A 25,541-nucleotide genomic window follows, 5' to 3' on the forward strand; every position below is an offset into this window, starting at 1 on the left:
AAGTTGTATCAGTAGTTCAAGGTCACATGGCAAGTAACTAAGTTGAGATTCAACCCACAGTCCATCAATCTCCACTTACAGAGTAGAAACATTTGACTAAGGTTTCAAAGGATGAAAAGAAGTTCACCAGGAATTCTGGTGAGAAATGGATATTATAGGAAGAGTGAATTGGATTTCTCCCCAGCTTAAGTTTTATTGTATTCCAGAATTTTCTTCCTTGAAGTGAGGGCTGTGTGGGGTCTCTGTGGGGTGGTACCAGAGATGCTTTAGATGGGGAGATGAAGGCCCAGAGGGGACAGGGTCAGGGAATGTGATTACTGATGAGTTGTGTCTTGCTTCCCCAGCCTCTCCAGAGGTAGACAGTGGCCAGGCAGCCATGGAGTGGCCTAATGGCACCAGCCAACCTCTGGGCTCACCGCCAACCACCTGTGTCTACCAAGAGAACTTTAAGCGACTGCTGCTGCCACCTGTGTACTCAGTGGTGCTGGCAGCTGGCCTGCCACTGAACATCTGTGTCATCGCCCAGATCTGCACATCCCGCCGGGCCCTGACCCGCACGGCTGTGTACACCCTGAACCTGGCCCTGGCCGACCTGCTGTATGCCTGCTCCCTGCCCCTGCTCATCTACAACTATGCCCAAGGTGACCATTGGCCCTTCGGTGACCTCACCTGCCGCCTGGTGCGCTTTGTCTTCTACGCCAACCTACATGGCAGCATCCTCTTCCTCACCTGCATCAGCTTCCAGCGGTACCTGGGCATCTGCCACCCTCTAGCTCCCTGGCACAAGCGTGGGGGTCGCCGGGCTGCCTGGCTAGTGTGTGGCATTGTGTGGCTCGTCGTGACAACCCAGTGCCTGCCTACAGCTTTCTTTGCCGCCACGGGCATCCAACGTAACCGCACTGTCTGTTACGACCTGAGCCCGCCTGCCCTGGCTGCCCAATACTTCCCCTATGGCATGGCCCTCACAGTCATCGGCTTCCTGCTGCCCTTCGCTGCCCTGCTGGCCTGCTACTGCCGTCTGGCCCACCGTCTGTGCCGCCGGGACTGCCCCACAGGGCCTGTGGCCCAGGAGCGGCGTGGCAAGGCGGCTCGCATGGCTGTGGTGGTGGCAGCCGCCTTTGCCATCAGCTTCCTGCCTTTCCACATCACCAAGACAGCCTATCTGGCAGTGCGCTCTACGCCCGGTGTCCCCTGCCCCATTTTAGAGGCCTTCGCAGCCGCCTACAAGGGCACGCGGCCCTTCGCCAGTGCCAACAGCGTGCTGGATCCCATCCTCTTCTACTTCACCCAGAAGAAGTTCCGCCGGCAATCACACGAGCTGCTACAGAAACTCACGGCCAAGTGGCAGCGGCAGGGTCGCTGAGTCCACTGGGGCAGAACACGTGGGGTCTGGAGAGCCATAGTATTTGCCATCATGGCTGGGACACCAGAAGCCTGACCCACCCTAAAATGTGCAGAGAATTAGAGCTTAGCTCAGCTGGGCATGGAGTGAGGTCCCCACAGACCCCCAAATCTCACCAACAACTATTTATTGAGCCCTTTCTCTGGACCAGGCCCTGTGGGCACAGAGACAGACAAGTCTGAGCCTGGCTCTCCAGAAGAGAGTTGAGGAAGCTGCATTAAACTGCTCACAAAAATATAGCGTGACATGTTCTGTAACTGAGGACTTTGCTGTCTGCTTTGAAGTCATGGGAGTGAGGGAAGATGGGAGGGGGACGTGACAGCTTCTGGGAAGAGGCATTTGAGCTGGTTTTTGAGGGATGAATATGAGCTGAGTGTGATGTTCCATTCATTCAGCAAACCTTTACTGACACCTAGTGTTTGGGCCTGGGTTGGTTCCGGGGTCCCAAGAGAACCAGCCCTAGCCCTGCCCCATAGAGGCTCCCAGCTGCTAGAGGTGCTGACACAGTGATGTAAAGGCTGTGACAGAGGGAAGCGTGGCTGCGGGGAAGGAGTGCCCAGAGGATGCCCGTTACCCAGTCCACAGAGTCAGGAAAGATGTTTGCAGGAGGTGGGTGGAGGGAGGGGAGCATCTGGAGCAGATGTTACAGGCTGATGGGGGCTCTGCAAACAGAAGTGGGAAGCATGTTAGAACAGCCTGGGCCATCCCTGTGCTAGGCTCTGTCCTGGAGCAGAGGGGCAGAGAGCTGGGGTGGGGGGCATGTGTCCTCCCATGTGTGAAAGCTAAAAAACCAAAAGCTGTCTCATGGCTACTCTCCAGACAACAGCAGCAGTGGAGGCTCATCGGGAGGAGAATTTGGGGAGTGCTTCTTAGAGGAGGTGGGGCTTGAGGTGGGGAGAAACCCAAAAGGCAGAGAGGAGGAGGCTGCTCCTGGTGAAGGCACTGTGCATATAAAACCCAGAGGCAAAGATTCGCTGAGCCTGGCCATGAAGCAAGTGAGTTTCAGTTAAGCCCAGGGGGTTGAGTATGTGAGGAACAGAGTGTCAAAAAAGAAGCTGGGTGGGACCAGCATTAAATGCCAAGAGCCCCAGACCCTACTTCACCTCCACCTACCTCTTTCAGGCTCAGGGTATCCTCTGTGCCTGGGACACCTGCACCAGGCCCCCAAGTGAGAGGCAATAGCCATTCAACATTGCTTCATTCTAAAAGAAGTCAGCAGCCTGAGAAGACTCAGAGCCACTGTGGGGTCATTAGGAGGCTGGTACATGGAAGTCCTGTGGTCAAGACCTGCAGACCAGTCTCCAGACAGACTGCTCCTGCTGGGTCTCTCTAGCCTGCCCTCTCAGCTCCATCGTTCTGGCCTGTGGGTACCTGGAAGGCTGCCTGGAGGCCATCTCATAGAGAGGCATCGCAAGCACAGACCTGAACCTTAAAAACTCTTGGAAAGTCATCCTCACTGGAGGTCCCGAGGAGGCAGCAAAGGGGAGTTGTACCATGCAAGGCCCTTATGAGTCCTCTTCTGCTCTTCCCCTGTGCACCTCTCCTCTCAGCCACACCTCGGCAGATCCTCATCCTCTCTGCTTTTTTCCCTTGGCTCTTCTCTCTCACCCCCATCCCTACCCTCCTCACTTCTCCTCTAGGCCTTAGTCCTTCCTGTGGAACAATCTGGCCTGCCCTTAGCTGCTGGCATACCACACAGACCCTGCACGTGACAGAGCCAGCATGGCAAAGTCTTCCTTTTAGAAGACAGAGGGAGAAGAGGAAAGGGCAGAGGGGTAGGGCAGGGAGGGGAAGGACTGTATAATTGGTTCAGTATTTTCCTTTTAGCCTTGCCTAATCTCTAAGAATGCTGGGCAACAGGGCTTTCAGAGCAGGACTCTGGAGGTGCTAAACACAGCAACATCAGAGGTGTGCTTGCAGCCAGTGGAGGAGGTGGGAACACCAGGCCCAGCCCACCTGGGGAATCTATTACAAATGCCGTTGCTGGAGAGGCTGACGATTTGGACAGAAGGAACTTTGACTCTTTGGGCCACAGTGAGATAGACGTGTGGGGATGTCAGAAGACAGAGGCTTGTTCTCATTCCCTATAGGATGCTATGCTATGCCTAGCAGTACAGATATCACCCACTTTACATCTTCTTCCAAGTCTTGAGACCATTCTTCAGTCTTCTGTGAAGGGGGTTTGGGGGGGAGGAGGGAGAGCCTCTCCACAGCCCAGGTTGAGCCCCTGTAAACACCCAAATGACTGTCTTTGCAGACTACCAAGAAGAGAGAAACTGTGGGCCACAGGTAAATTCCATTCCCATCTCCCCTGTGCAAGACAGAATAGCTAGAGGGGAAAGACTCCAGAGCCAGACCCCCTGGGTGTGTATCCTGGCTCTTCCATTTACTAGCAGTGTTGTTCTGGGCAAGTTCTTTACCTTCTTTGTACCTTAACTTCTCTAACTGTAAAATAGGAAAATAAACCTAGCTTGTGAAGTTGTGATGATTAAATTGCTTAATATGTGCAAAGCACTTAGAACATAGTAAACATGCAATGAATGTTACTCTTATAATGACTTTGCCTTTTTGCACACAAGTTCCTCCAGGGTCTCTCTCTGCGAACAATCATAGGAGGTTTCTAAACAAGGGACTTCAAGCAGGGAAATGCAGTAATTTCTCTTTTTCCTTTACCTGGGAGGCAGCCAGATTTTTAAGGGGGAAAAAAAACCCCCAAAAACGCAGCTCACTTTTTAAAAACCAAGGGCCATAATCCATGAGCTGTAGCTGTTCCTATAAGATAAAAACATTTATTAGATTCTGGTACCAGGGACTCCAAGCACCATTTGATGGGCTTGAGTTCCTCCTTTTCCTCTCTCTCCTTTTGTCTTTTGCATCCTCTTCATCCCCCTTCTCCCTCCTCACTTTAACCAGACACACTCAGTAATGGGGTAGGAGGCGAGGGCTTACCCTGAGGATGTCTGCTTGCAGAGGTGGGGATAAAGGTAACAGGCAGGGGTGTGGAGGTGGCATATGGTGACGGGCAGGTCGGGGACCATAAAGGTTCAGAGAGGTCCCAGGTGATTTTTCCATGGGTTGGAGAAGACTTCCCAGGGGATGGAGCAGTGCAGGGGAGTCTTGAAGGATGGATGTCATTAGACTGAGGGAGGGTAAGGGTGTTCTTGGTAGAACAAGGAGGCTGTTGGATGAAGCACAGGAAGGGTTGTGGCCTGGGATGAGGCTGGAGAGTTAGAGACTAGGGAAGCACTGGGGAGCTGCAATGACAGTAGTGACCACTAGCTGGGCTCTGCAGGTTCCAGGCACCATGCAATATACTGTACATACCTCTTTTCAATCCTTATAATACCTCCCATTTGGTGGGGAAACTGAGGCCCAGGTGTGGGAACTGATGTGCCAAGGCCACATCCCTTTTTTCTAACCCAGGTACCAGATTCCTCCTGCATTATCCGCACCCCCTTCCCTTCCTACACCTGCCTTCCAAGGGCCCACTGCCCCGCCCAGTCCCAGTAACTGGGGACCCCCTAGGAAACTGTGCCAGAGACAGCTAAGTGCCAACCACAGTAGCAATTCTCTTTTAGCTGGGCACATGGCCTCCTAGAATGGAAACTCCATTTCCCAGTGTCTCTTGTGGCTGGGTATGGCCAAGAAACTTACTCCTGGCCAATGGGACGACGTAAGCAAAGTGCCCTAAGGCAGTTTAATGTGGGAGGAGGGAATGTCTTTTAGAGAGAGGTGCTATCCATTCTCTGCTTCTCCTCCCTTCTTGTTGCTCATGATATGAATATGACAGCTGGAGCACCATCTTGGACCAGGAGGCCAACGGTGCCTTCCTTCTGTGGCTGGTGGAACAGAAAGCTGAAATCAGCTGTTTCAGTTTGGGGCTACCTAAATCTGGATTTTTGCAGGAGAGATAAGACCTATCTTTTTTAAACCCTAGTTTTTTGGGTCTTTGTTACCCACAGCCCCTTTACTCAGGTACCATCCTGAAGTGGTAGACGAAGGTGGAGGCAGGGCAGTGTCCTGTACTGGGGTGGAGACCTCCACCAGGGTAGGAGCTAGGAGTCAACAGGGTCTGGAGACATCCAGGAAGGCTTTTTGGAAAACGTGCAAAGCTGGGGAGTGGTCACCCCACTTTTGGCTGGAATCTGAGGGGGTGGATGGGCTTCTTAAGGAAGAGAGTAAGAAGAGGAGGTGTCCTGGATAGAGTCCTGGCACACCAACATTAGGGGGCTGGGGAGGTGGAGGAGGAGCCAGAGAGGTGAAGGTAAAACCTGGGGTCTCTGAATGATGGCGACATGATGAGGCAGTGGAGTTGGGTGATGGAGGGAGGGGCTGGATGTAGGAGTGAACGTGATGGGAGGAGAAGTAAAGACAGGAAAGCTCTGAGGGAGGCCAGGCCCAGGGAAGGCAGTCAGCAGTTGAGGCATTGGATCTGTCCTAGCAATGTCCTCCCTCCCTCATTCATTTACTTAACAAATATTCTCCGTGCTCCTCAAAGATGATGCTGGGAACATTGCGGCAGCTCAGACGCAGACTCTACCCACAGAAGGAGGCCAGGGGGCTGGGGCTGCAGACAAGGAAACAGACAGTTCATTCAGTAAACATTTATTGAGCACCTACTATACACCAGCCATCACACTGGCAGTGGGTCCCTGTCCTCAGGGAGCTCCTAGTCTAATGGAGAATGACAATAATGAAATAAACACATACACATCTGAATCATTACAGTCATAGAGAAGAGATAAGTGTTCAGAGAAACATACAGAGGGCCAGGGGCAAAGAAGGTCTCATTAGGGAGACAATAAGCTCATGGAGTGGTCAGGAGATGCTGGGGGTCATAGGGGCCCTGACCCAGCTTGAGGGACAGAGAAGGTTTCTTAGCTGAAGCCCAATGGTCTCAGAAGGCACTAGCTCAGTACAGAAGGACTATTACTAACTCCATGACTTAGAACAAACCCCTTCACTTCTCCGAGCCTCTGTTTCCTTACCTGTAAAATAACAATAATACTGTCAGCTCTCCCTAAGCTGACAGGGGTATTGAGTAAGGAAAGGTTAGAGCAGGATTTTCATGAAGTACAATGAAGTGTTATAACCAACAGAAGAACGGACAAGAAGCACAAATAAGCACTTCACAGAAAAGGAAGTACAGATAATCAAAAAACAGAAAAGATATTTGATTCTAGCTTGACAATGCCTACTCCTATTGAGTAGCCAGATGGCCCATTGCCCCGAGCACTTCTGTAGATGTGCACCTGGCCTGTGCACAATGCTCGGAGCAGCAATGTAAACATTCAAATGCCCATGCATTAGAGAGTGGGTGAATACACTGTGTGATATTTACACATTGGTATGCTGCACAAAGCCAGAATGCACTACACTCACATACAATGATATGGATAAATCTTAGCAGTACGATATTAAGTGAAAAGAAATCCCCAAAATTATATACAGCAAGATGTCCTATTTATAAACTTAAAAACAACTAAAATTAAAATATAACTTTAAAGAAATACTTCAAAGAAATATATACTTTAAAGAAACACACAGATGTGTTAAGACTATATAAAAAGGGAGTGCTGGCCACGGGAGATGATGGTTATTGTGGCTGGTGGGGCAGTAGGAGAATGCGTGGTGGGGGGAGCTAAATAATGACATTTTAGGACATTGTAAAGGTCCTAGTTGTTTTGTTTTTTGGTGGGAGTCAATTAAATAAGTGAGAATGTGTCTGCACAAAAGGTTATAAATAATCCAATTCTGTGCAGTTGAGGTTCAATTATGCAGGAAAGGAACAGGACAATCTGAGGTCATTTCTATTGGACTTTGGAATGGAGTCAGGAGCAAGATTTCTTTCCTGGAGCTTGTTGCTTCTGGGAGTCCTCTTACTCCTCATCTTTCTCTCCCTTAAGTACCCGAGGCTGAACATTGGGCATGACTTTGACCGTCATAACCTTCCCATCTTGATATTCTCCAAGGGACTCTACAGCTCTGATCTTGCTGAGTGGACTCATGGGATGGATGGGTTATTGTTTTCATTCCCCTTTCACAGGTGAGGAGCCTGAGATTCAAAGGAAGTGTGACCTGCTAGGGTCACCAGGCACATCTGAAAGGGTGACTACATTGGGCCCGCTCTGGCCTCCCAGCACAGTGTTCTCCTCTCCACCCTTAAGTCCAGTGTTCCCAGCCTCCTCTTAGATGAGTCTTTTGAGGCCTAAAAATGCTCGGGTCCTCTATGCCAAGAAGATTACTTTGTCTCATCTTGAATCAGAAGGGGCTGGAAGTGAGAAGACTCATGAGGTGCCACAAGCAGCCAAGCCACTCTCTGGGTGAGCTCCCCATGGGTAGAGGATGCTTGGAGTCTGTGGCCTGAATCTCCACTCTTCATCAGCTTGCCCATCTGTGAAACAGGAATAAGAACTTCTCTATCCAAGAAGTGATGTGAAGACAGAATATGATAGGGTATGAAAGAGTTTGGAAAAGTACAAATTTCAGATGGTAGGAGACGTCATTATTGGAAGAGAGCAGTGATTCCTGGGATGAAGTTCCGCCCACCATACTACACCTGCCTCAAAGAGTAGAAAGAAAACTCTGAAGGAGACAAGAGTCTGACTTCAAACGGAGTCAGAGAGAGGCATCCTTGGGGAAGCCTAGACCTGCTCCTCACTTTTCAGTGAGGCGGCTGAGGCCCAGGGAAGTACAGACATTTATCCAAGATCACACAGCCAGGCAAGGGCAGAGGCAGGAGGTCTGGCAATGCTCTTTTGCCATCAATTTCCCAGTGAAGACGGAAAAATATGCTTGTTCCTTCACGGCAGAGCTGAGACAAAGTGGAGGTGAGGGACTTATAGAACGGAAGCTGGTCTCAACTCAGAAAGAAAGAGCTTTCTTCCAACAGCAATTCCCACAACCCAAGAGAAGCAGCAAGCAGAGGGCCCTGGCTGAGCCCTCCCTCTCTCACGCGGTCAGGCAATCCCTTTGTCTACCATCCTGCTCTTTGCCCATCCTGCCTCCCTCATCTGGACCAGGGCCTCCTCTTCACAGGGCCTCCCATCTTAGGCCCAGCAAGTGTCTTGGGTAGAGGGGATGAGAACAGTCTATTCCGGGGGAGGGTAGCCCAGGCCCAGAGAGGAGGCTGCTGGCAGCCCACAGGAGAACCCCTTCTTCATCAGGAATCTGGGACTAGAAGGAGCAATAATATCTACCTCCAAGGGCGGTTTCGAGGGAGTTCCTATCGAAGCTCCTTTTATACGTGAGTGCACTTTGTGAAGGGATTCACTTTAAAATGGCGCCTGAAGGGACTAGAGAACGACTGAAAGGAAGTAATGGAAGTGGTCTTTCCAACCCTCCGGGTATTTGGTGGTGGGTGCTGTTTTACCCGTCCACGATTCCGAGGGGGTGGGCAAATGCGGCCGGAAGAGGGCGCAAGAGTCACGTACCCTGGAGCGCAGGGGAAGAAGGGGGACGGGCCGCAGGGCCGGCAGCTGAAAATGTGAGAACGGCCGGGGGCGTGGTCGCAAACAGCGAGGCTCCTGGAGCAGCTAGGATGGGTTGGGGGACCATCAGAACTGCACACGACCAGAGGTTGGAGAGGCGGGGCGTTTGATGGTGCAACGGGGTTGGTCGGGGTCGCAGTTACAGCGGGATTATCCGAGGGCCGACTAAAGGGCGTGGTCTGGGCGGGGTGAAGAGGTGGGGCAGGGCGCGGCAAAAGCCCGAGTCCGCCCGCGGTGCTCCCCCTAGCGGAGAGTCCTGCCCCTTCCCGTCTGGGAGAGTCGTGTACCTGAGTACAGGTGTGGACGAGATTGTGGGTCCGAGGTTGCCATGTTGGTCCCCTAGACAGGAGATGTTTCCGCACGAAAGAGGCTGAACCGCAGTGGGTGTGCCACCCCGGCTGACCGCACTCAGAGCTCGCGTGTGTCGGAGTGAGTTCTTTCGGGGTAGCTCGGACCCTGAGGGCCGCTTCGCTCTGCATGTGCTCACCCAGTCTGGTTTCTACTTCGGCTCCTCCTCAATTCCCTCCCCCCTACTGCTGATTCCCAGTTCAGCGCGCGCGCGCGCGCGCGGGGAGCCCACCCCTCTTTGGGGCTCGAGGCCCCGCCCCCCGCCCCCTTTCCTTTGCCACAAAGTTTATTTGCAACAAAAGGGAGCGAGAATCGAGCAGCCAGGAGGAGGGAACAGGAGCTGGAGCGGGATCGCGAGGGGAGGGAGGCAGGCACCCGGCTGGCGGGCGCAGAGCTGAGGAAGGGATCCGGAGCGGACCAGGCCGGGCTAGGCCAGGCCTCGCGCAATGCTCCGGGTCTCACCGGCCGAGGTGGGGGCCAGGCCTGGGGATCGGCACTGAGGCGGGAGGCGAAGAGCGGGATGGAGCCGAAGCCGCCCGCGGCCGCCGCAGAAACTTGAGCCACAGCAGATAAAGCTCTGCTCTGGTCTCTGCGTCCTCTTCTCGAAAACTCCCGCAACTGCGGCCTTCGAATCCCGGCAGCTGCGCTCCTTCGGAGCAGGGACGCAGGGGGGGTTGGCCGCGGCTCCCGAGGCCAGCCCCCCCGGAGTGAGTGCCACCACCATGGCGGACGGGGCGCCCCGGTCCCCACTGTATCGCAGCGTCTCGTTCAAGCTGCTGGAGCGTTGGAGCGGTGGACCCGGGCCTAGGGAGGGGGCCGCGGACACCCCCGGCCTGCGGCGCCGCGCCTCGTGCCGGCCGGCCGCAGCCGTCCCGGGCCAGCCCTCCCGGCGCGTATCCAAGCTGGCGTCGGGGCCCCCGGCCGCCCCCGCGCAGCCGCGCCCGCTCCGCAGTCTCTCGCCGTCGGTGCGCCAGCTCTCCCGGCGCTTCGACGCGCAGCTGCCGTACGACTCCACTGGGGCCCGGGACGGGGGCGTCTCCCCCGGGGCCGCAGAAGAAAAGACCGAGGGCGGAACGCGCGGGACTTGGCCCAGCGTCACCGAGATGCGCAAGCTCTTCGGTGGCCCTGGCTCCAGGCGGCCCAGTGCCGACTCTGAGGCCTCAGGGACGCCCAGCCCCGACAGTGCCGCATGGGAACCCCCGGCCCGGGAGCCCCGACAGCCACCGACGCCACCTCCTCGGACGTGCTTCCCCCTGGGAGGCCTGCGTTCGGCGCGGCCACTGCCTGGCCCAGGGACGGAGGAGAGGAGGCGGCGGCAGCAGCAGCAGCAGGAGCGGGCGCAGCGTCCGGCGGATGGTTTACATTCTTGGCATAGCTTCTCCCAACCGCAGGCCGGGGCCCGGGCCTCCTGCTCCTCCTCCTCTTCCATTGCCTCCTATCCTGTCAGCCGCAGCCGGGCTGCCAGCTCCAGCGAGGAGGAAGAGGAGGGCCCGGCACCGCTGCCGCCTGGGGCGCAGAGTCCGGCCTACCACGGAGGCCTCTCCTCAGGCAGTGAAGAGGACCAAGATGGTGAGGGCGGCCACTGCTGGAGAGGGAGGCTGGGGCCCAGGCCTGGAAGCTCCCTCTTGGATAAGGACTGCAGGCAAGACAGTTATGGGTTAAATCTGAGCAGCATGGACTCGGCTGGAGGAGCCAGGAGCCCGGAGTCCCCAACATCTGTAAGAGCCTCTAGCGAGGAAGGACCCCGGGAGTGGGGTACTGGCACACCTCCCTGTGTACCAGGTCCCCAGGAGGGACTTCGGTCCTTGTCGGACACTGTGGGGGGAGCCTTTCGAGTGGCCAAGGTGAGCTTTCCCGCGTACCTGGCCAGCCCATCAGGCTCCTGTGGTAGCAGCCGCTATTCCAGCACTGAGACTCTCAAGGATGAGGACCTGTGGGCTAGTCGGGGTTCTGGCAGCTGGGGTGTGTATCGTTCCCCTAGCTTTGGAACTGGAGAAGGGCTCCTCCTGAGGCCCCAGGCTCGAACCCGCTCCAAGGGACCTGTGGGCACCATGAGGGCACTGAGGGATGGAGGATTGGAGTTGGACAAGAGCCGACAGCGGAAGTCCCTCTCAAATCCAGACATTGCCTCAGAGACCCTGACGCTGCTCAGTTTCCTTCGCTCAGACCTTTCAGAGCTGAGAGTCCGAAAGCCTGGTGGGCGCCTAGGGGACCTTGGGAGTGTCCCCTCAGATGGCAGAGATTCACCATCAGCAGGTGGCCTGGTGGGGCAACTTGGGCCCATGCCCCCCTCAGCTCTAGCAGCACCTGGCACCCGCCCCACACTCAAGGACTTGACAGCCACCCTTCGGAGGACAAAGTCATTTACTTGCTCTGAGAAGCCCATGGCCTGCCGCCTACCCCGCACCAGTCCTCTGAAGCCCAGCTCCTCTGAGCTCCTGCTGGCAGGCCCAGGTGCTGAGGAGGAGACACTGCCCCTCGTTGTTCAGGATCAGTATGTGCAAGAGGCCCGTCAGGTTTTTGAAAAGATCCAGCGAATGGGCGCCCAGCAGGATGATGGAAGTGATATTCCCCCTGGAAGCCCTGAGTGGGCAGGGGACACAACCCGAGGGCAGCGGTCCCAGGAGGAGCTTTCCGGCCCTGAGTCTAGTCTGGCAGATGAGGGCATTGGGACGGACCCTGAGCCTCCTGTTTCAGCCTTTTGCAGCCTGGGTACCACAGGGGTGTGGCGACCCCTTAACTCATCCTCAGCCCAGGCCAACCAACTCACTGGGGCTGAGGACAGCCTGGGAGGCTGGTCCCTGGTGTCCCCTGATACCCCTCCCACACCAGGGGCCCTCCGGAGGAGACGCAAAGTCCCACCTTCAGGCCCTGGAGGGACTGAACTGAGCAATGGGGAAGCAGGGGATGCCTACCGGTCCCTAAGTGACCCAATTCCACAGCGCCACCGGGCTGCCACCTCAGAGGAACCTTCTGGATTCTCTGTGGATAGCAACCTCCTGGGCTCACTGAGCCCCAAAACAGGGCTTCCAGTGGCTGCAGCTGTGGATGAGGGCTTGACCAGCGGCCACAGTGACTGGTCTGTGGGCAGTGAAGAGAGCAAGGGATACCAGGAAGTCATTCAGAGCATTGTTCAGGAGCCTGGTGCCTTGGGGTGTGTAGTGGATGACAGGCTTGCTGGCAAAGCTCCCAAGAAGAAATCTCTGAGTGACCCCAGCCGCCGTGGGGAGCTAGCAGGGTCGGCATTTGAGGGCCCTGGAGGTGAGCCCATTCGAGAGGTGGAGCCCATGCTGCCCCCGTCCAGCAGTGAGCCCATCCTTGCAGAGCGACAGGCAGAACCAGAAGAGCCCAGTCCTGCCAGTGGCCGGGCACAGTCTGAGAGGGCCCTACCTGAGGCCTCGCCCGCCTCCCCAAATGCCCACCGTGACTTCCACCTTGACCCTAAACTGGCTGACGTTCTGTCCCCACGGCTCATCCGCCGTGGTTCCAAGAAGCGCCCAGCCCGGAGCAGTCATCAGGAGCTACAGAGAGAAGACGGCAACCAGGACCCTACTGGCAGCCTGTCTCAGGCCCGAGCCTCCTCCAAACATGTTCGCCATGCCAGTGTGCCTGCCACCTTCACTCCTATCGTGGTGCCTGAGCCACCAACTTCTGTTGGCCACCCTGTGGCTATGCCAGAGCCTGTGGGCTTTCCTGCCCGAGCTCACCCTGCATTGCAGGCACCATCCCTTGAGGATGTTACTAAGCAGTACATGCTGACCCTTCACTCTGGCGAGGTGCCTGCCCCAGTGCCAGTGCCAGTGGATATGCCATGCTTGACTCCAGTGGTTGCACCGCCCTCTGCCGAGGCCAAGCCCCCGGAGGCAGCCCGGGCTCCAGATGAGCCTGCCCCAGCCAGCAAGTGCTGCAGCAAGCCACAGGTGGTGAGTCCTTGATGGGGGGCCTTGAGGGTGGGGCTGAGGGAAGGCCATGGGCACTGACTTATGCAGGAGCATTTTGAGAGTGCTCATTGGGCAGGTACCCAGGTCTGAGGGTGCTTCTCTGGTCCTGGAAGTGCCCAAGCAGTTTTAAGCGTGTTAATGACAGACGGCTCCTGTCTGTTCAGGCCCCAGCGGCTTCAGGCTTCTGCTAGTGCTAACGTCAAAGGTTGTTACTGGCTCAGAGGTTCTCTGGGGGATAATTACACAGCGTTTTAATCTTGTCCTTTAGCTGTTTCTCAGGGATTGGCTGCAGAGATTCCTATGTGGTTCTTTGTTTTAAGTTTACAAGGAGATGGGACAGTCATGGAACTTTCTAGAGAGCCTTACTGCCCTATTAGCCAGACCCCCTGTAGGATGGTTGGGCTAGGGGCCCACAGTTGGCATAGGTTTGCCCTTCTTGATGTGGCTTTTCTGTGACAGATAAAAATGTGGGTCTGTCCCTGGGCCTGGAAAATTGGAGAGGTGCAAGGCATTACTTTATGGAATAGCAGAGAGGGCTCCATAAACTACATTGATGGTCCTGGCCTTTCTCTGTGACTTAACCTCCCCGCTGTAAAATCGGGGGGTGGGGGTGGGGTGACAATGTGGTTCCTATGTCTCCAGCTGGTGATGCCAAATTTTGTGGGAGTCTGTGGGTTGGAGTTGGGGCACTCTTGGGGCCTGAGGTCTGCCAGAGCCTCTTCTGATTAAAATGGGGGCCTCTCAGGGAGGAGGGAGGGCAGAGTCAGGGAGTAGATTACCGGAGCTCAGCAGACAGCAGCCTTGAGGGGCTGAGAGTGGTTCTGGCCCCCACAGGCAGGGCTGCATCTGTGAGTCCAGGTGGAGGTTCTGGTCCCTTGTCCTCCTGCTTACATCTCCCCACCCCACCTCTTTTCTGGTGCTCTGAGATGCTTCCTCCTCCCTCTGCCAGACCCCAGGCCCTGGAGACTCTCTCCCTGAGGCCTCCACTTCTGCCTTCTGGCTTCAGGCATCCCTGGAGTTTCAGCTGTGGGTTCAGATGGGTTCCAGGCACTTCATGCCCTGGCATCGGTTGGAAGCTGCATTCAAGGCTCTGAGTTCTGGTCCTGTGACCGGGATGGCCCTGGGTTATTTCAACCAGGACCTGCACTCCCACTGTGTTCCCTGCCTGGGTGAGGAGCCTGGAAACCCTAAACCCTAAACCCTGTACTAATTTGGTCACTCCCATTCCCAGCGCTCTCACGCTCCCTCTGGGTTCTCTCTCTTTGTTTTTCTCTCTTGGTCTTTAGTTTCCCCTGGTCCTGGCCCTGGGTCTCCCACGGAGGCCAGAGTCAGCAGGCGGGGAGTGGGGCCTCTCTTTCCTTCTGAGAGCCTGATAGGGCAGCTCAGGTGCCCCTAACTTCAGTTCCTGTTGTCTTTGGAACATGGGGGTGCAAGAGGGTTAGGGCAGGGCAGCTTCTGCCAGGGTCCCTCCCCAGCTGCCTTTCCTCTATAATTATCTCCTCCGAGAGCCTCGAAGGCTAAATTAGGGGAGAGAGCAGGGATGAACCAGGGGACTCAAGGAGACTATTGGGTGGATGGGGGCAGGGTTGCTCCTATGAAGAGGCATTGAGACCGAGAGAGGAGGTGGGAGTTTTTGCAGAATTGGCTCCTGGTCTGCCTCCTGTCACATTGTCTCCCTGCCTGCCTGACCTCAGGGAGAAGCTTAGGGTCCCCCTGCCCTCCAGGAGGCTGTGTAGTGGGACAGACCTGCCCATAACAGGCCCTCAATAGAAGCTCTCTCTGACCTCCAGGCCTTGGCCTGCTGCAGCCCTCCCACCTTTCCAGGCCCAGCTTGGTGTCCCCTCTTATCCCTTAGGGGAGATAATTGGTGAGTCTGTCATAGAGTAACAGGGTTTGAGCCTTGGCTCCGGGCCCATGTGTGGACGAGGATCAGTCCCATCTCTGTTCTATGCCTTACTTTGCCCTTCTGTAAGAAGTGGGTAACGGTCTCCAACTAACAGGCCTTTGTACAGTGAGTGGCTGGTATGGTCACTCCATCCCGGAGGGGTAGGAGGGTTGGGGCGGAAACAGGTTCCACTGCCTCAGCTGCTTCTAGTGACCAGCCTTGGCCCCTCCTCCCTGCCACCTACTGGTTTCTGAGCACGGGGCCAGGCACTCCAGCCTCAGTATACCCTGGTGGACTTGAATTGGCTCAGAAGAGATTCACCATCCCCTAATCCCCCACCCCATCATAAGGTCTAGAAGTTCTCCCATCTGCTAGCCTGAATCTCTCCTGTTGTCCCCTTCCTTTTAGCTCCAGAAAAATGGGGAGCAGCTGTCTACCCCCTCTTGCTGGCCTCGATGGAGGAGACAATGTTCCCTTGTTTTGGGCCCAGGGCTCCAGTCACACTCCCTGCGCTGTGGGTGGAGACAGTGTGGCATGGGCTCCAGAGTAAGAAGTGAAGAGAGGAGGTTTTCACACTTTGCTGATGGGGCAGAAACCAGCATGAACCGAGCCAGTAGCGGCCCCCAGGGCAGAGGGGGCCCCTGACCTGACCCCGAGCTGCATGGACGTCCCTCAATATCAGGTCTCTCCTCGCCGAATTTCATACTTGCCCTCTGCGTTGTGTTGCCCCCATTGTTAGGAGCAAGAAGCCTGGGTGGCAATCCTTGGCTCAGCCTCTGACGCACTTGAGGACCTGGAAGGTCATCCTGGGTCTTGGTTTGGCCATCTGTGCAGTGGGAGGTTAGACTTCCTGGTCTTTGAGGCTCTCTGGGAAGGACTTGGCCTGCAGGGTGGACGGAGGGAAAGAAAGGAGGAGTTGTGGCTGCAAGGGAGAGAAAGGCAGGCCTATGGAAGAGCTGTAAGAACCTAGGAGCCCAGGAATGAGGGGGGTAACTCATGGCAACTTCATTCTGTGGCTAGCTGCTTGCTCATGTGCTGTGGGGAGGAAGGAGAGCTGTGGCAGCCTTCCTGCCCTGCGCTCCCACGCCCCACTCACTTAGGTGCACAGAGCCTGGGTGATCAGCGACTCTTCCCTCCAGGGCTTCCCCACCCTGGCCTCAAAGCAGTCTGTGGTCCAACCTGCTGCCCTCAGATACTTACACACATTTGGCAGATGGAACAACTGTCTCCCAGAAACAGGAAGTGACTTGTCTCTCTGAATCAGATGAATGGACTCACAGGACTTTAGCATATTGGAATAGTAGTAACAGTGGCTAACATTTATTAGTGCTTTCTATGTGCCAGACACTCTGAATGTTTTATTCTTCAAATGTGAATGCTATGGGAATCTTACAGTGCTGAATTTTTAGAATTGCAGACTTAGTTCCCACTGAATCCTAGAGTGTCAGTGTCTTAGAGGTGAAGGGATCAAAGGGGTCTCTGTTTCTCAGTGGGATTGCCTGCCATCTGAGTAGAGGAACAGGAGGGGAGTAAACGGGGGGGGGGGTCACTAGCATACTCCTAACAGCTTGAACACCTTCATGGTGGATATTTAATTCGCTGGAGCCTTGGGTTGGGGTGGGAAGAACTTCAAGACTCAGAAAGGAGAATGCTGAGTCTAAGTTTGCACAATAAGGCAGGCCCGAGCACCAGAACCCTGTCTTTGCCATCGACCACCTGTCCCAGCAGACACGGCCGTTCCCCAGCTTGCCCAGCCAGCTCCCTGCCCTGCAGAGGAAGGCCTGGGCTGCAACTCTTCATCACCTCTCTTCTCTGTCTCCTCTTGGCAGGGAACCCACAGGGGTGGGAGTTCTCTCCTTTTCCTCCTTGGACCTTTGCTATGATTTTTCCATAGAAACTGGTTCTAGGAGAAGAGGTGATTAGGACATTTGGAATTCTGAGCAGTACCAAATATCTATAATTAAATGTCTTGTCACCCAGCAGGAGGAGTGTGGGAAGGGGGAGTATGGGCAGAAGGCTGTCCTTTTCCTCTCTTTATTCCCTGTCCCCCCCCTTCCTAAAGGCCCTGGGTTAGTGGGGGGAGTGTGACCCAGGAATGGTTCCTGCCCCTCCCATTGGAGTGGAGTTGGGAGATGGACCAGAGTTGAGCCTGATATTTTCCAACCCCACATTTCCGAGACCAGCTGGGTTTGGGAGGCTGGCAGCCTCTGCTAATCCTGACCCAGCCCAGTGTAAGGACTTGCCCCTCCTTCCTTCCCTCCCATCTGTGATCTCTCAGGCTATGCTTGTCTTCCTCACAGTGTTGGGGGTGCACCCCCCAGGCTGCCTGTGGAGCTGAAACACTCAGAGCTTTCAGAATCTAGAAGCAGATGGAAGAGGCTGTAGGATGTTGAGGGACTGGCCCATGCTGGCAGAGGAGGCTTCCTGGAGGAGGCTCTGCCTGAGCTTGGCCTCTAAAACTAAAGAGAGGGAGGGATTCTAGGAGGAGGGCACAGCATGAACAGAGGCTAGGAGATTAGAAAAAACATGGCAGATTGCATACAGTCAGAGACTTAGATGACCCGTGATAGGGCAATGCTTTCATCCGTTTAGCAAATACTTACTGAGCCTTTAGACATGTCAGGTTCTCTTCTAGGCCCTCAGTTGGTATGCATCAGCAAACAAAGGCCTGGACTCATGGAGCTTCCAGACAGCTGAGGAGACCTGTCTGTAAATGGACACGTTATGTCTCAGGGAGAGGTGGGGGTTGAGCAGCAAAAGAAAGCAGAATAAGGGGGTAGAGTGACAGGGAGGGGGTACTATTTTTGCTTGAGAGGTCTGGAGGGCCTCTTTGAGGAGGTGAGATCAGAGCAAGGGCCTGAAAGAAGTGAGAGAGCAAGCCAGGTAATGGTCTGGGGGGAAGGGCATCCTGGGCAGAGAACAGCAAGTGCAAAGGCCCTGAGGTAGAAGTATGGAGAAATTTTCAAGATGACTGTGTAGATAGAGCAAAGTAAGAGATGAGGTCAGGGAGCTAAGGGAGGGTGGAAATGGGTTGGGACCAGACAAGGTAGATCTCATAGGTCTTCGATGTTTATCTGAGGTGAGGTGGGGCAGGCACTGTTGGAAGTTTCTGAATAGAGCATCTGATCTGACTTAGGCCTTTACAGGCCTGCTCTGGCTGCTCTGTGGGGGTAGATTGCAGAGGTCCAGAGCGGAAGCAGTGAGCAAGTCAGAAGGCCACTGGAAAAATTCGGGCCAGAGGTGTTGGTGGCTTGGGCTGGAGCAGAGGGGGTCAGTCAGTTGGTGGGTTTCTGCTACAACCCAGAGGACTCTGAAAGGGCCTGGACTCTAGCATTCAAGGTGAACTTGTAGCTACTGAGGCTTCTGAGGCTGGACAGTATGTGAAGGGTCGCTTAGGGTGGGGAACAGGAGAGTGGCAAAGCCCCCAGGGTAGATTGGGACTATAAGTTTGCACTGGCTGTCCCCTGCAGACCTCTGCTAGCTTGACTCAAAGACTAGGAGGGTGAAGCTGCCACGGCACCCCAGTGAAGACAGTGGCAGTGCTGTATTCCATTGGAGTCTCCTCTGCAGGCACCGTGACACCCATGAGCTCCAGCTTACATGTCTCCTAGGACAGAGACCACAGGCCACCCCAAGGCAGTCCTGTCTCTCCCATCAGGTCCTCCGGCTAAGTGGGCATTGCTATGGCCCAATATACAGATGAAGAACCTGACCCACAGTGGGCAGAGGTTCCCCAAGGCCCTGTAGCTCCCGTATGGGATTTGGCTCCAGGTGTCCTGATGCCCAGGTTGTATATTGGCCCCCAGAGTTCCTACTGAGCAGAGTTGGCTGGGATAGTGGTGGTAGAGTGGGGGAAGGGGAGCCCGTGTTTCCCAGAAAGGCTCGCAGCCCTGGCGTACATATTGGGACGTGTGCCCAGGCAGCCTGGCGCCTTGCTGGCAGGCCCTGAAACAGGGGCCCTGGGTCCCCTGGGAAGAAGGAGTCTCTTGGAGCCGCTGTTCCCCCCAATGGGAGTTGATCCTCCCTCATTTCCCCCACTTCCATCCCCAGGCCTCTGAGGAATTCTAGGGGTGGACAGACAAAGGCTGCCAGGCTGCCAGGTCCTGAGCAGTGGTGAGCTCCAGCCCATGACACTCAGGCTTAAAGCCCCAGCAAGGATATCAGAGCCCCTAGGGGTTGTCCACAGCCCTCCTCCAATAGCTGTGGTGTGACCAGGTATGACCTGGTGTAGCACATGGAGCTCTGCACTAGAGTCAGGAGACCTGGGTTCCTGCCTTAGCTTTTTCATTTTCCTGCTCTTTGTCCTTAAATAAGTCCTTTTCCCTCTCAGAGCCATGGATTCCTCCATGCTCTTGGGCACCAGCATAAAATCTCTCTGAGCTGCTGGGAGAGGCAGCAGCTTCACTGAGTAAAATCCTCACCTGCAGACTAAGGCCCTGGCAGGTGGGGACTTGCAGCCCCAATAGGGCACCGAGGAGAGTGAGTCAGGGTCTCACCCTGGTCTTGCCCCTAGGACCCTTTCCCCTACCACTAGGTGCTGCCCAAGGCTATTCCCACCCCCCAACACATACACATAGGCAGGGCCTCTCCCCACACTGTTCAGGCTGTGGGTCTCACTCTGGGGCCCCAGAAATAGTGATGCTGCTGTGGCCAATATGTGAAAACTTCCTCTGGGGCTTGGAGAAAGCCCCGGGCTCTGAGACTCTCCCTGGGTGGAGACAGTGACCGAGAGGGGAAGTCTTGCAGAGCTACCTGAGGTGGGAGGGACATGAGCGGATTCCAGGGTTTAAGTTGGCAGAGATGGGTGGTATATTAGTTTCCCATTGCTTCTTTAGCAAATTACTACATGTTTAGTGGCTCAAAACAATAGAAATGTTATCTTACAGTTCTGGAGGTCAGAAGAAATGGGTTTCACGGGACTAAAATGAAGGTGTTAACAGGACTGCGTTCCTTCTGGAGGCTTTAGGGGAAAACCCATGTCCTTGCTTTTTCCAGCTTCTGGTGGCTGCTGTCACTTCTCGGCTCACGTCCCCTTCCTCTAGCTTCAAAGCCAGCAGCACAGCACCTTCACTTCCTGCCTCCCTCTTATCAGGACCCTTGTGATTACATAGGGCCCACTTGGATTATCCAGGATAATCTTCCTATCTCAAAATCCTTAATACCATCTGCAAATTCCCTTTTGCCACCTAAGGTAACATATTCACATGTTCTGGGGATTAGGATGTGGACATCTTCAGGGACCGTTATTCTGCCTACCACAGGTGGGCAGAGGGGCCAGGCTGTCGGCTCCGGAGGTCCAGAGCCTCTGATAGGTGTTGGTTATGGGGTTCAAGCCCCTGCATTGATCCTGCAGTCATTTCTTCCCACGTTTATCCGTCGTCCACCGTTCGGGAGCCAATTGTTGAGGCCCTTGGTGGGCAGTGAGTACACACAGAGGAAGCTTGGGCATCAAGCCCTGCTTGCCAGGTGCTTTCAGCAAGGGTCCTAGCCCCCTGAGGTAGTTGGGGTCCAGATGGTGGCTGAGCCGTGGCCTGCGGGAGAGGGACAGGAGGGCCAGTGGGTCCCTTGTGAACAAACAGGCTTGGCTTTTAGGTTGACTAGCCCTGGGTTTGCTAACTAAAACTTGGGATGAAGCAGCTCCCAAGTAGGATAGTCAGCAGGAGAATTTAGAGCCAAGGCAAAGAGGGAAGGTAGGGGTCTAGGGAGGGGGTGGGAGTCACATCTCTGCTGGCTGTCCCAGGTGGACCTCAGGGACATCTGGAGAGAACCCCCTAACTGCCTGCACCAGGAGCCAAGGTATGTGGGTCCCCAGAGGGGCATCCACAACCCCCCTCCGGTAGCCCTAGAGTTACCCACAGTAGAAACTCTGAGGCTGTTGGACCAGGGGACCTGTTAGGTTCCTTCATGCCATGAGAGGCCAAGGTGCTTCCCAGGAGCTGTCACCTGGAGGATGCCGTGCGGATGGTACAGAGCGCTGCCTGGATCCCTTCTTGCCCCGGCTGGCTTCAGGACGCAGGTCCAGTGTGTACATACTCCTGAGTACAAAAAAATGGGTGCATTATCCCTTTACTCCACCAGGGATTATTGTTCAGGTTAAATGAAATAATACCAAGAGGGCTTGGCACATAGTGCTCAAGAAATGTTAGTTCTTCCCTTCGTGACTGAGATGCTGAGGTGATGTTAGGGTTCTAAGATTCTGAGAGACGTCCACTCCAAGATGCTCAGATTCTTGGCATGTCTTTCCAACTCTGGAACGGGAGAAAGCTCTGGGCAGGAGGGTAGGTGGGGTCCTGGCTACACCTGGGTAGGCTAGGTGGCCCAACCTCCTGGGCCTTTGCAGGTGAGCAGTTGGGTGGAAGCGCCCACTGTCCTAGCTTCTCTCTCCAGCTCTGCTCTCCTTTCATTACCACCAGCCCCAACCGGAGAGGCACAGCAGAGCCGGAGCCCTCTCTGGGTCAGAGTCCCAGACCCGCTGCAACCAGCCTGTGCAATGGGGCTCAGTCGCCACCGAGGAAGGGAGTCTCGGTCTGTGTGCCTGATGGACTTCGGGGTCAGGCTGATAGGGGGTTAACATCTCGACCTGACTCTGACTCAGTTGCTAGGTGATACCTAACAAGTCCCTGCACTGCAACTCTGAGCCTGGGTCTCCTGCTCTGCAACATGGGGACACTAAGGCATTATTGTGAGGGCCACAGAGGTAATGCTTGTGGAACCCTCCGCCCATGACCCCAGTTCTAGAAGTTCTCAGAAATGTGACTACTTTAAAGTGTGTGCTTTTGAGATTGCCAGTTCAGAGTGTACAATTTCATGGTCTCAAGATGGGTTCTGAGTTTTTTCTAGGAGTCATGCCTCTTAGCTAGAATTTGTTCGTGCATTTGAGATCATTACCTCCTGGTTCTGAGGTTCTGAGGCCGGGAAGGGTAGGTCAGGTCCTGGGCCAGTGGGAGGGCAGTCAGGGGACTCTGATGGCAGGGACTGTGATTGAGGGGCCAGGCTGAGGGAGCAAGCGCCAGGTTGGTATCTGTTTCCTGTTTATTGGTTCCCAGGGGGTGAGCAGGCCCTGCTCCCAGAGCTGGAGGGAGGGAGGCCCGGGGTCCTGGCTGCCAGCCAGCCCCATAGCCTGGCCTCCTGGGACAGCTGAGACCCCTCCCCCAGCCCCTTGAACAAACATCCAGTCCTTTCCCAGGACGGGGCACTGGAGGTCAAGGAGCAGATGTGGAAGGGAAGGGGCGGAAGCACAGGAAGGGACCCCCTTCCCCCTCAAAATCCTACTGACTTCATCTTGGCCGCCTGTGTCACCGAGGTCTCACTCCTGGTTCCTTGCTGTTCCCCCCCCTCCCCCTAGCTCCCTGGGGTGGGGCTGGTGGTGAGACATCCAACTTCTTGGTAGAAGGAAAAGGGGCAGGGCTGTGAGTGCCAGGATGGTCCCCCTGGAAAGATGCTTAGAAAGCAGCCATGTCTTCTAACCACCCCTCACCCTGCATTGTAGAGAGAGGCAACAGGGGCGCCCCAGCAAGGAGAGGGGTCTTGCCCAAGGCCACACAGTAGTAGACCAGGCTCAGTAGTCTGCTCCGGGCACCTCCCACTGCTGCAGCCCCACATGTGGACTGTGGATCTAAAAAGCCACTGAGAGCTCTTGAGAGGGGAGGTCACTTGGCATTTGGGCTGAGCCAGGCAGGAAAGAAGCCTCAATATATGTCTGAGGCCAAGAGGGCGGGGAGGCTTCTGCCCAGAGCCTACAGGGAGAGGCTGTGTGCAGACCAGGAGTGCAAAGTTACATGGCCTGGCTTTGTCCTGTGGGCAGTGGGGAGCCATGGAAGGTTAGGAGCTGAGGAGGAGCAGTGGCAGGTGGGCACATTGGAAGGCATCCTCTGGTTCTGGGTGGTAATCGGACTGGAGGGAACACGGAGGTGAGAGGCCTGAGCTGAGGGAGCTGTGATATGAGGATAGAGAGAAAAGGACTTACAAGGGTAAAATCTGATGGTTTAAACTTAGGCACTGGGGCCCTATCAGAAACTGGGGTGGGGCGAGTGGGGCCTACCCACCTTATTTGAGTTAGAGAATAAGGCATTGCGACAGGATGCAGGGTCATCGGAGTCAGCCCCCTGCCTCATTGAAGAACTGTCCTCTGCATCTCTGGAAAGGTGAGATGGCGCTGGGCCAGCGCAGGTCCCTGCCTCAGTGCCACATGCTTCTTGTCTAACCTCAGTCCCTCTCCTTCAGTGGAAGCGCCCTGCTTCTCAATGCGGTCCCCGGAGAACGGCAGAGCTCCCAGCTACACCCCCAATCTGGCACTGTGGGGAGCAGCCCACAGCAGGGAGCATGTGGGGAGAAAAGGAGCAGGCCTGTGCTGCCTTGCTGGTGTCAAGCTAAGAAATTTCCAAACCTGTAGAGAATTTGTGTAAGTGAGTGTCATCCCGCAAAGTGAAGGGTCGCGGGTTTGATTCCTGATCAGGGCACATGCCTGCGTTGCAGGTTTCGTCCCTGGTCAGGGCACATGCAAGAGGCAACCAATGGATGTTTCTCTCTCACATCAATGTTTCTCTCCCTCTCCTTCTCCCTTCCCCACTCTCTAAAAATAAATAAATACAATCTTTAAAAAAATAAATAAAATTTAAAAATAATAAAATAGAACAGCCTTTAAAACAAAAGTTTATTTAAGCCAAACTGATGACGTATGTCAGGAAGTAAGATCTCAAATGCTCTGGAAAATGACAGATTTGCAGTTTCTTTTATGCATTTGAAAATAAGGAGGGAACATAAGGAAGATTACATGAATGTGGAAGAAAGCAAGGCCAGATTGGATTACATGTTAAGATTCTATGTCCTGTTAAGAGTGGTTACCCTTTGGGGATAGGGATGGGTGAGTGGTATTACTTCTGGCATTTCAAAGGTATGTTAACCTAGATTCACAAGAACAATGAACAGGGCTGACTTAAAAACTTTTTGCTAAATGAATTATAGGCCTTGGGTGTGACTCCCCACCATGACTTGCCCAGTTGGGAATTTATGATCAGATCACCCTGTGAAGGTTACTTTCCATAGAACCCCTTTTTCATCCACACTGGCTATGACTCAAGACAAGTTGCTTGGCCTCAGTCTCCCCATCTGTGAAATGGGAATTTCAGATGTGACAGAGCCTGAGAGAGCTCTGGACTAGGGAGGCTCTCAGGAGCTGGGGGTAAAGTGACTGCTAGGTGGACAGGCAGGCAGTCTTGGTAGCAGTGAATGATATAGATGGAGACAAAGTATCCTCATGATATTTGTACCTGATACACTGAGGCAAGTGCTATTCTGTGGCCCTGAAGTCCAGGAGGCCTTCCTGGAGGAGGATAGGGCAGGGATTGTAGGAAGAGGAGTCACTCATATTTGGGGCCTGATCTGAGCTTTAGTTTTCTCATCCATGCCCAAGCTCCCTTCTAGTTCCTTGCTACTCCTGGGCCCTCCTCTCCCCTCCTGCCTGGACCAGAGCTTCCAGGCTTCTCCCCAAGGCCAGCGGGGGCGTAGCCTTGGGAGGGTGAGGAATTTCCGAGGGAACATCTAAATTCAGTTCCCACTAAAAATAGCCCTGGGCCTGGCCCCAAAGCTGGAGGAGGAGGAGGAAGAGGAGCTGGGTGGGCGGAACAAGCTCTTGTCTGCCTGCCCCACCTCTTCACCTGGGCTGTGAGGGCCTGCTTCCTCCTCCTCCACAGTTTCGCATACTGACTCACACCAGACCTTCCCCTCGCTTCTCGCTTTCTTCTCTCTTTCCTTCTCCGTCCTTCCTGCCCTCCTCCCTCAGTCTTGCTCCCTCTGTCTGTCTCTTATCTCCTCTGACCCTCTCTATCTCCCTGCCTCTGACAGCCAGGCAGAGGTCCCTGGCTATGACCAGGCCTTTGGAAGAGGGCCCTGTATTGGGCGCTGTCCCCTTGGCATCCCAGCCCAGGTGTCAGGAACCTTCCTCCCACCAGGACTCACAGCTGTTGTAGCCACACTCTGCTTGGGGGGTGTACAGACCTCAAAGGCTCTGGGGTGTGGCCCCCAGTTCACCCTGTGACCCAATACTTGGTTCTGGTCAGGTGTCTCCCTGCCATGCCAAGCCCTCCTGTTCCTGGCACTCGGTAGGACCTAAAACACATTAAATAAATTATCTGGAGGGGGTGGGGAAGGCAGGAGGAGGAGAGCTGGGCGCTGCTCCTGGGAGTTCTCAGGCTAGTCTTCCCACCACCATGCCCAGTCCTGTGTGGGCTCAGCTCTGGGACCCTAGGCCTGAGCATCCAGGCAGGTGGGACCTGGCAGATGGGCAAAGGGTACCGTCTCAAGCCAGTACCAACTGGGGGTGGAGGTGGGAACTAGACACAGGCCCATAGAGGGGGAGGTGTCTAGCTTGGATCACAGAGCTCAGGAGAGAGGTGGTATTGGAACCTAAGCTGCCTTCAGTCTGAGACTGCAGGAGAGACTTTAAAACAGAGAGAACACAGAGAAAGCTGACGGAA

The 25,541-nt window shown here is 55.0% G+C and overlaps 2 protein-coding genes across 9 annotated transcripts in view; both read left to right on the top strand.

Annotated features, from left to right (window-relative positions):
* Positions 1 to 3,883, top strand: part of P2RY6 (pyrimidinergic receptor P2Y6) — a 35,286-nt gene extending 31,403 nt beyond the window's left edge. For all 8 annotated transcript variants that reach the window (XM_090265186.1, XM_090265189.1, XM_090265205.1 and 5 more), the window contains one exon: positions 345 to 3,883. In XM_090265186.1, the coding sequence (XP_090121312.1) occupies positions 377 to 1,363 (987 nt within the window). In that variant the 5' untranslated portion in view covers positions 345 to 376 and the 3' untranslated portion in view covers positions 1,364 to 3,883. The remainder of the gene's footprint in view (positions 1 to 344) is intronic.
* Positions 3,884 to 9,559: 5,676 nt separating this feature from the next.
* The window catches only part of ARHGEF17 (Rho guanine nucleotide exchange factor 17), a 56,558-nt gene continuing 40,576 nt past the window's right edge, over positions 9,560 to 25,541 (top strand). Inside the window, exon 1 of the mRNA XM_090265210.1 lies at positions 9,560 to 13,163. Within this exon, the coding sequence (XP_090121336.1) occupies positions 9,963 to 13,163 (3,201 nt within the window). The 5' untranslated portion in view covers positions 9,560 to 9,962. The remainder of the gene's footprint in view (positions 13,164 to 25,541) is intronic.

This window comes from Furipterus horrens, unplaced genomic scaffold (genome assembly GCF_987537825.1).
Source record: "Furipterus horrens unplaced genomic scaffold, mFurHor1.1.pri manual_scaffold_2, whole genome shotgun sequence".
NCBI lineage: Eukaryota > Metazoa > Chordata > Mammalia > Chiroptera > Furipteridae > Furipterus > Furipterus horrens.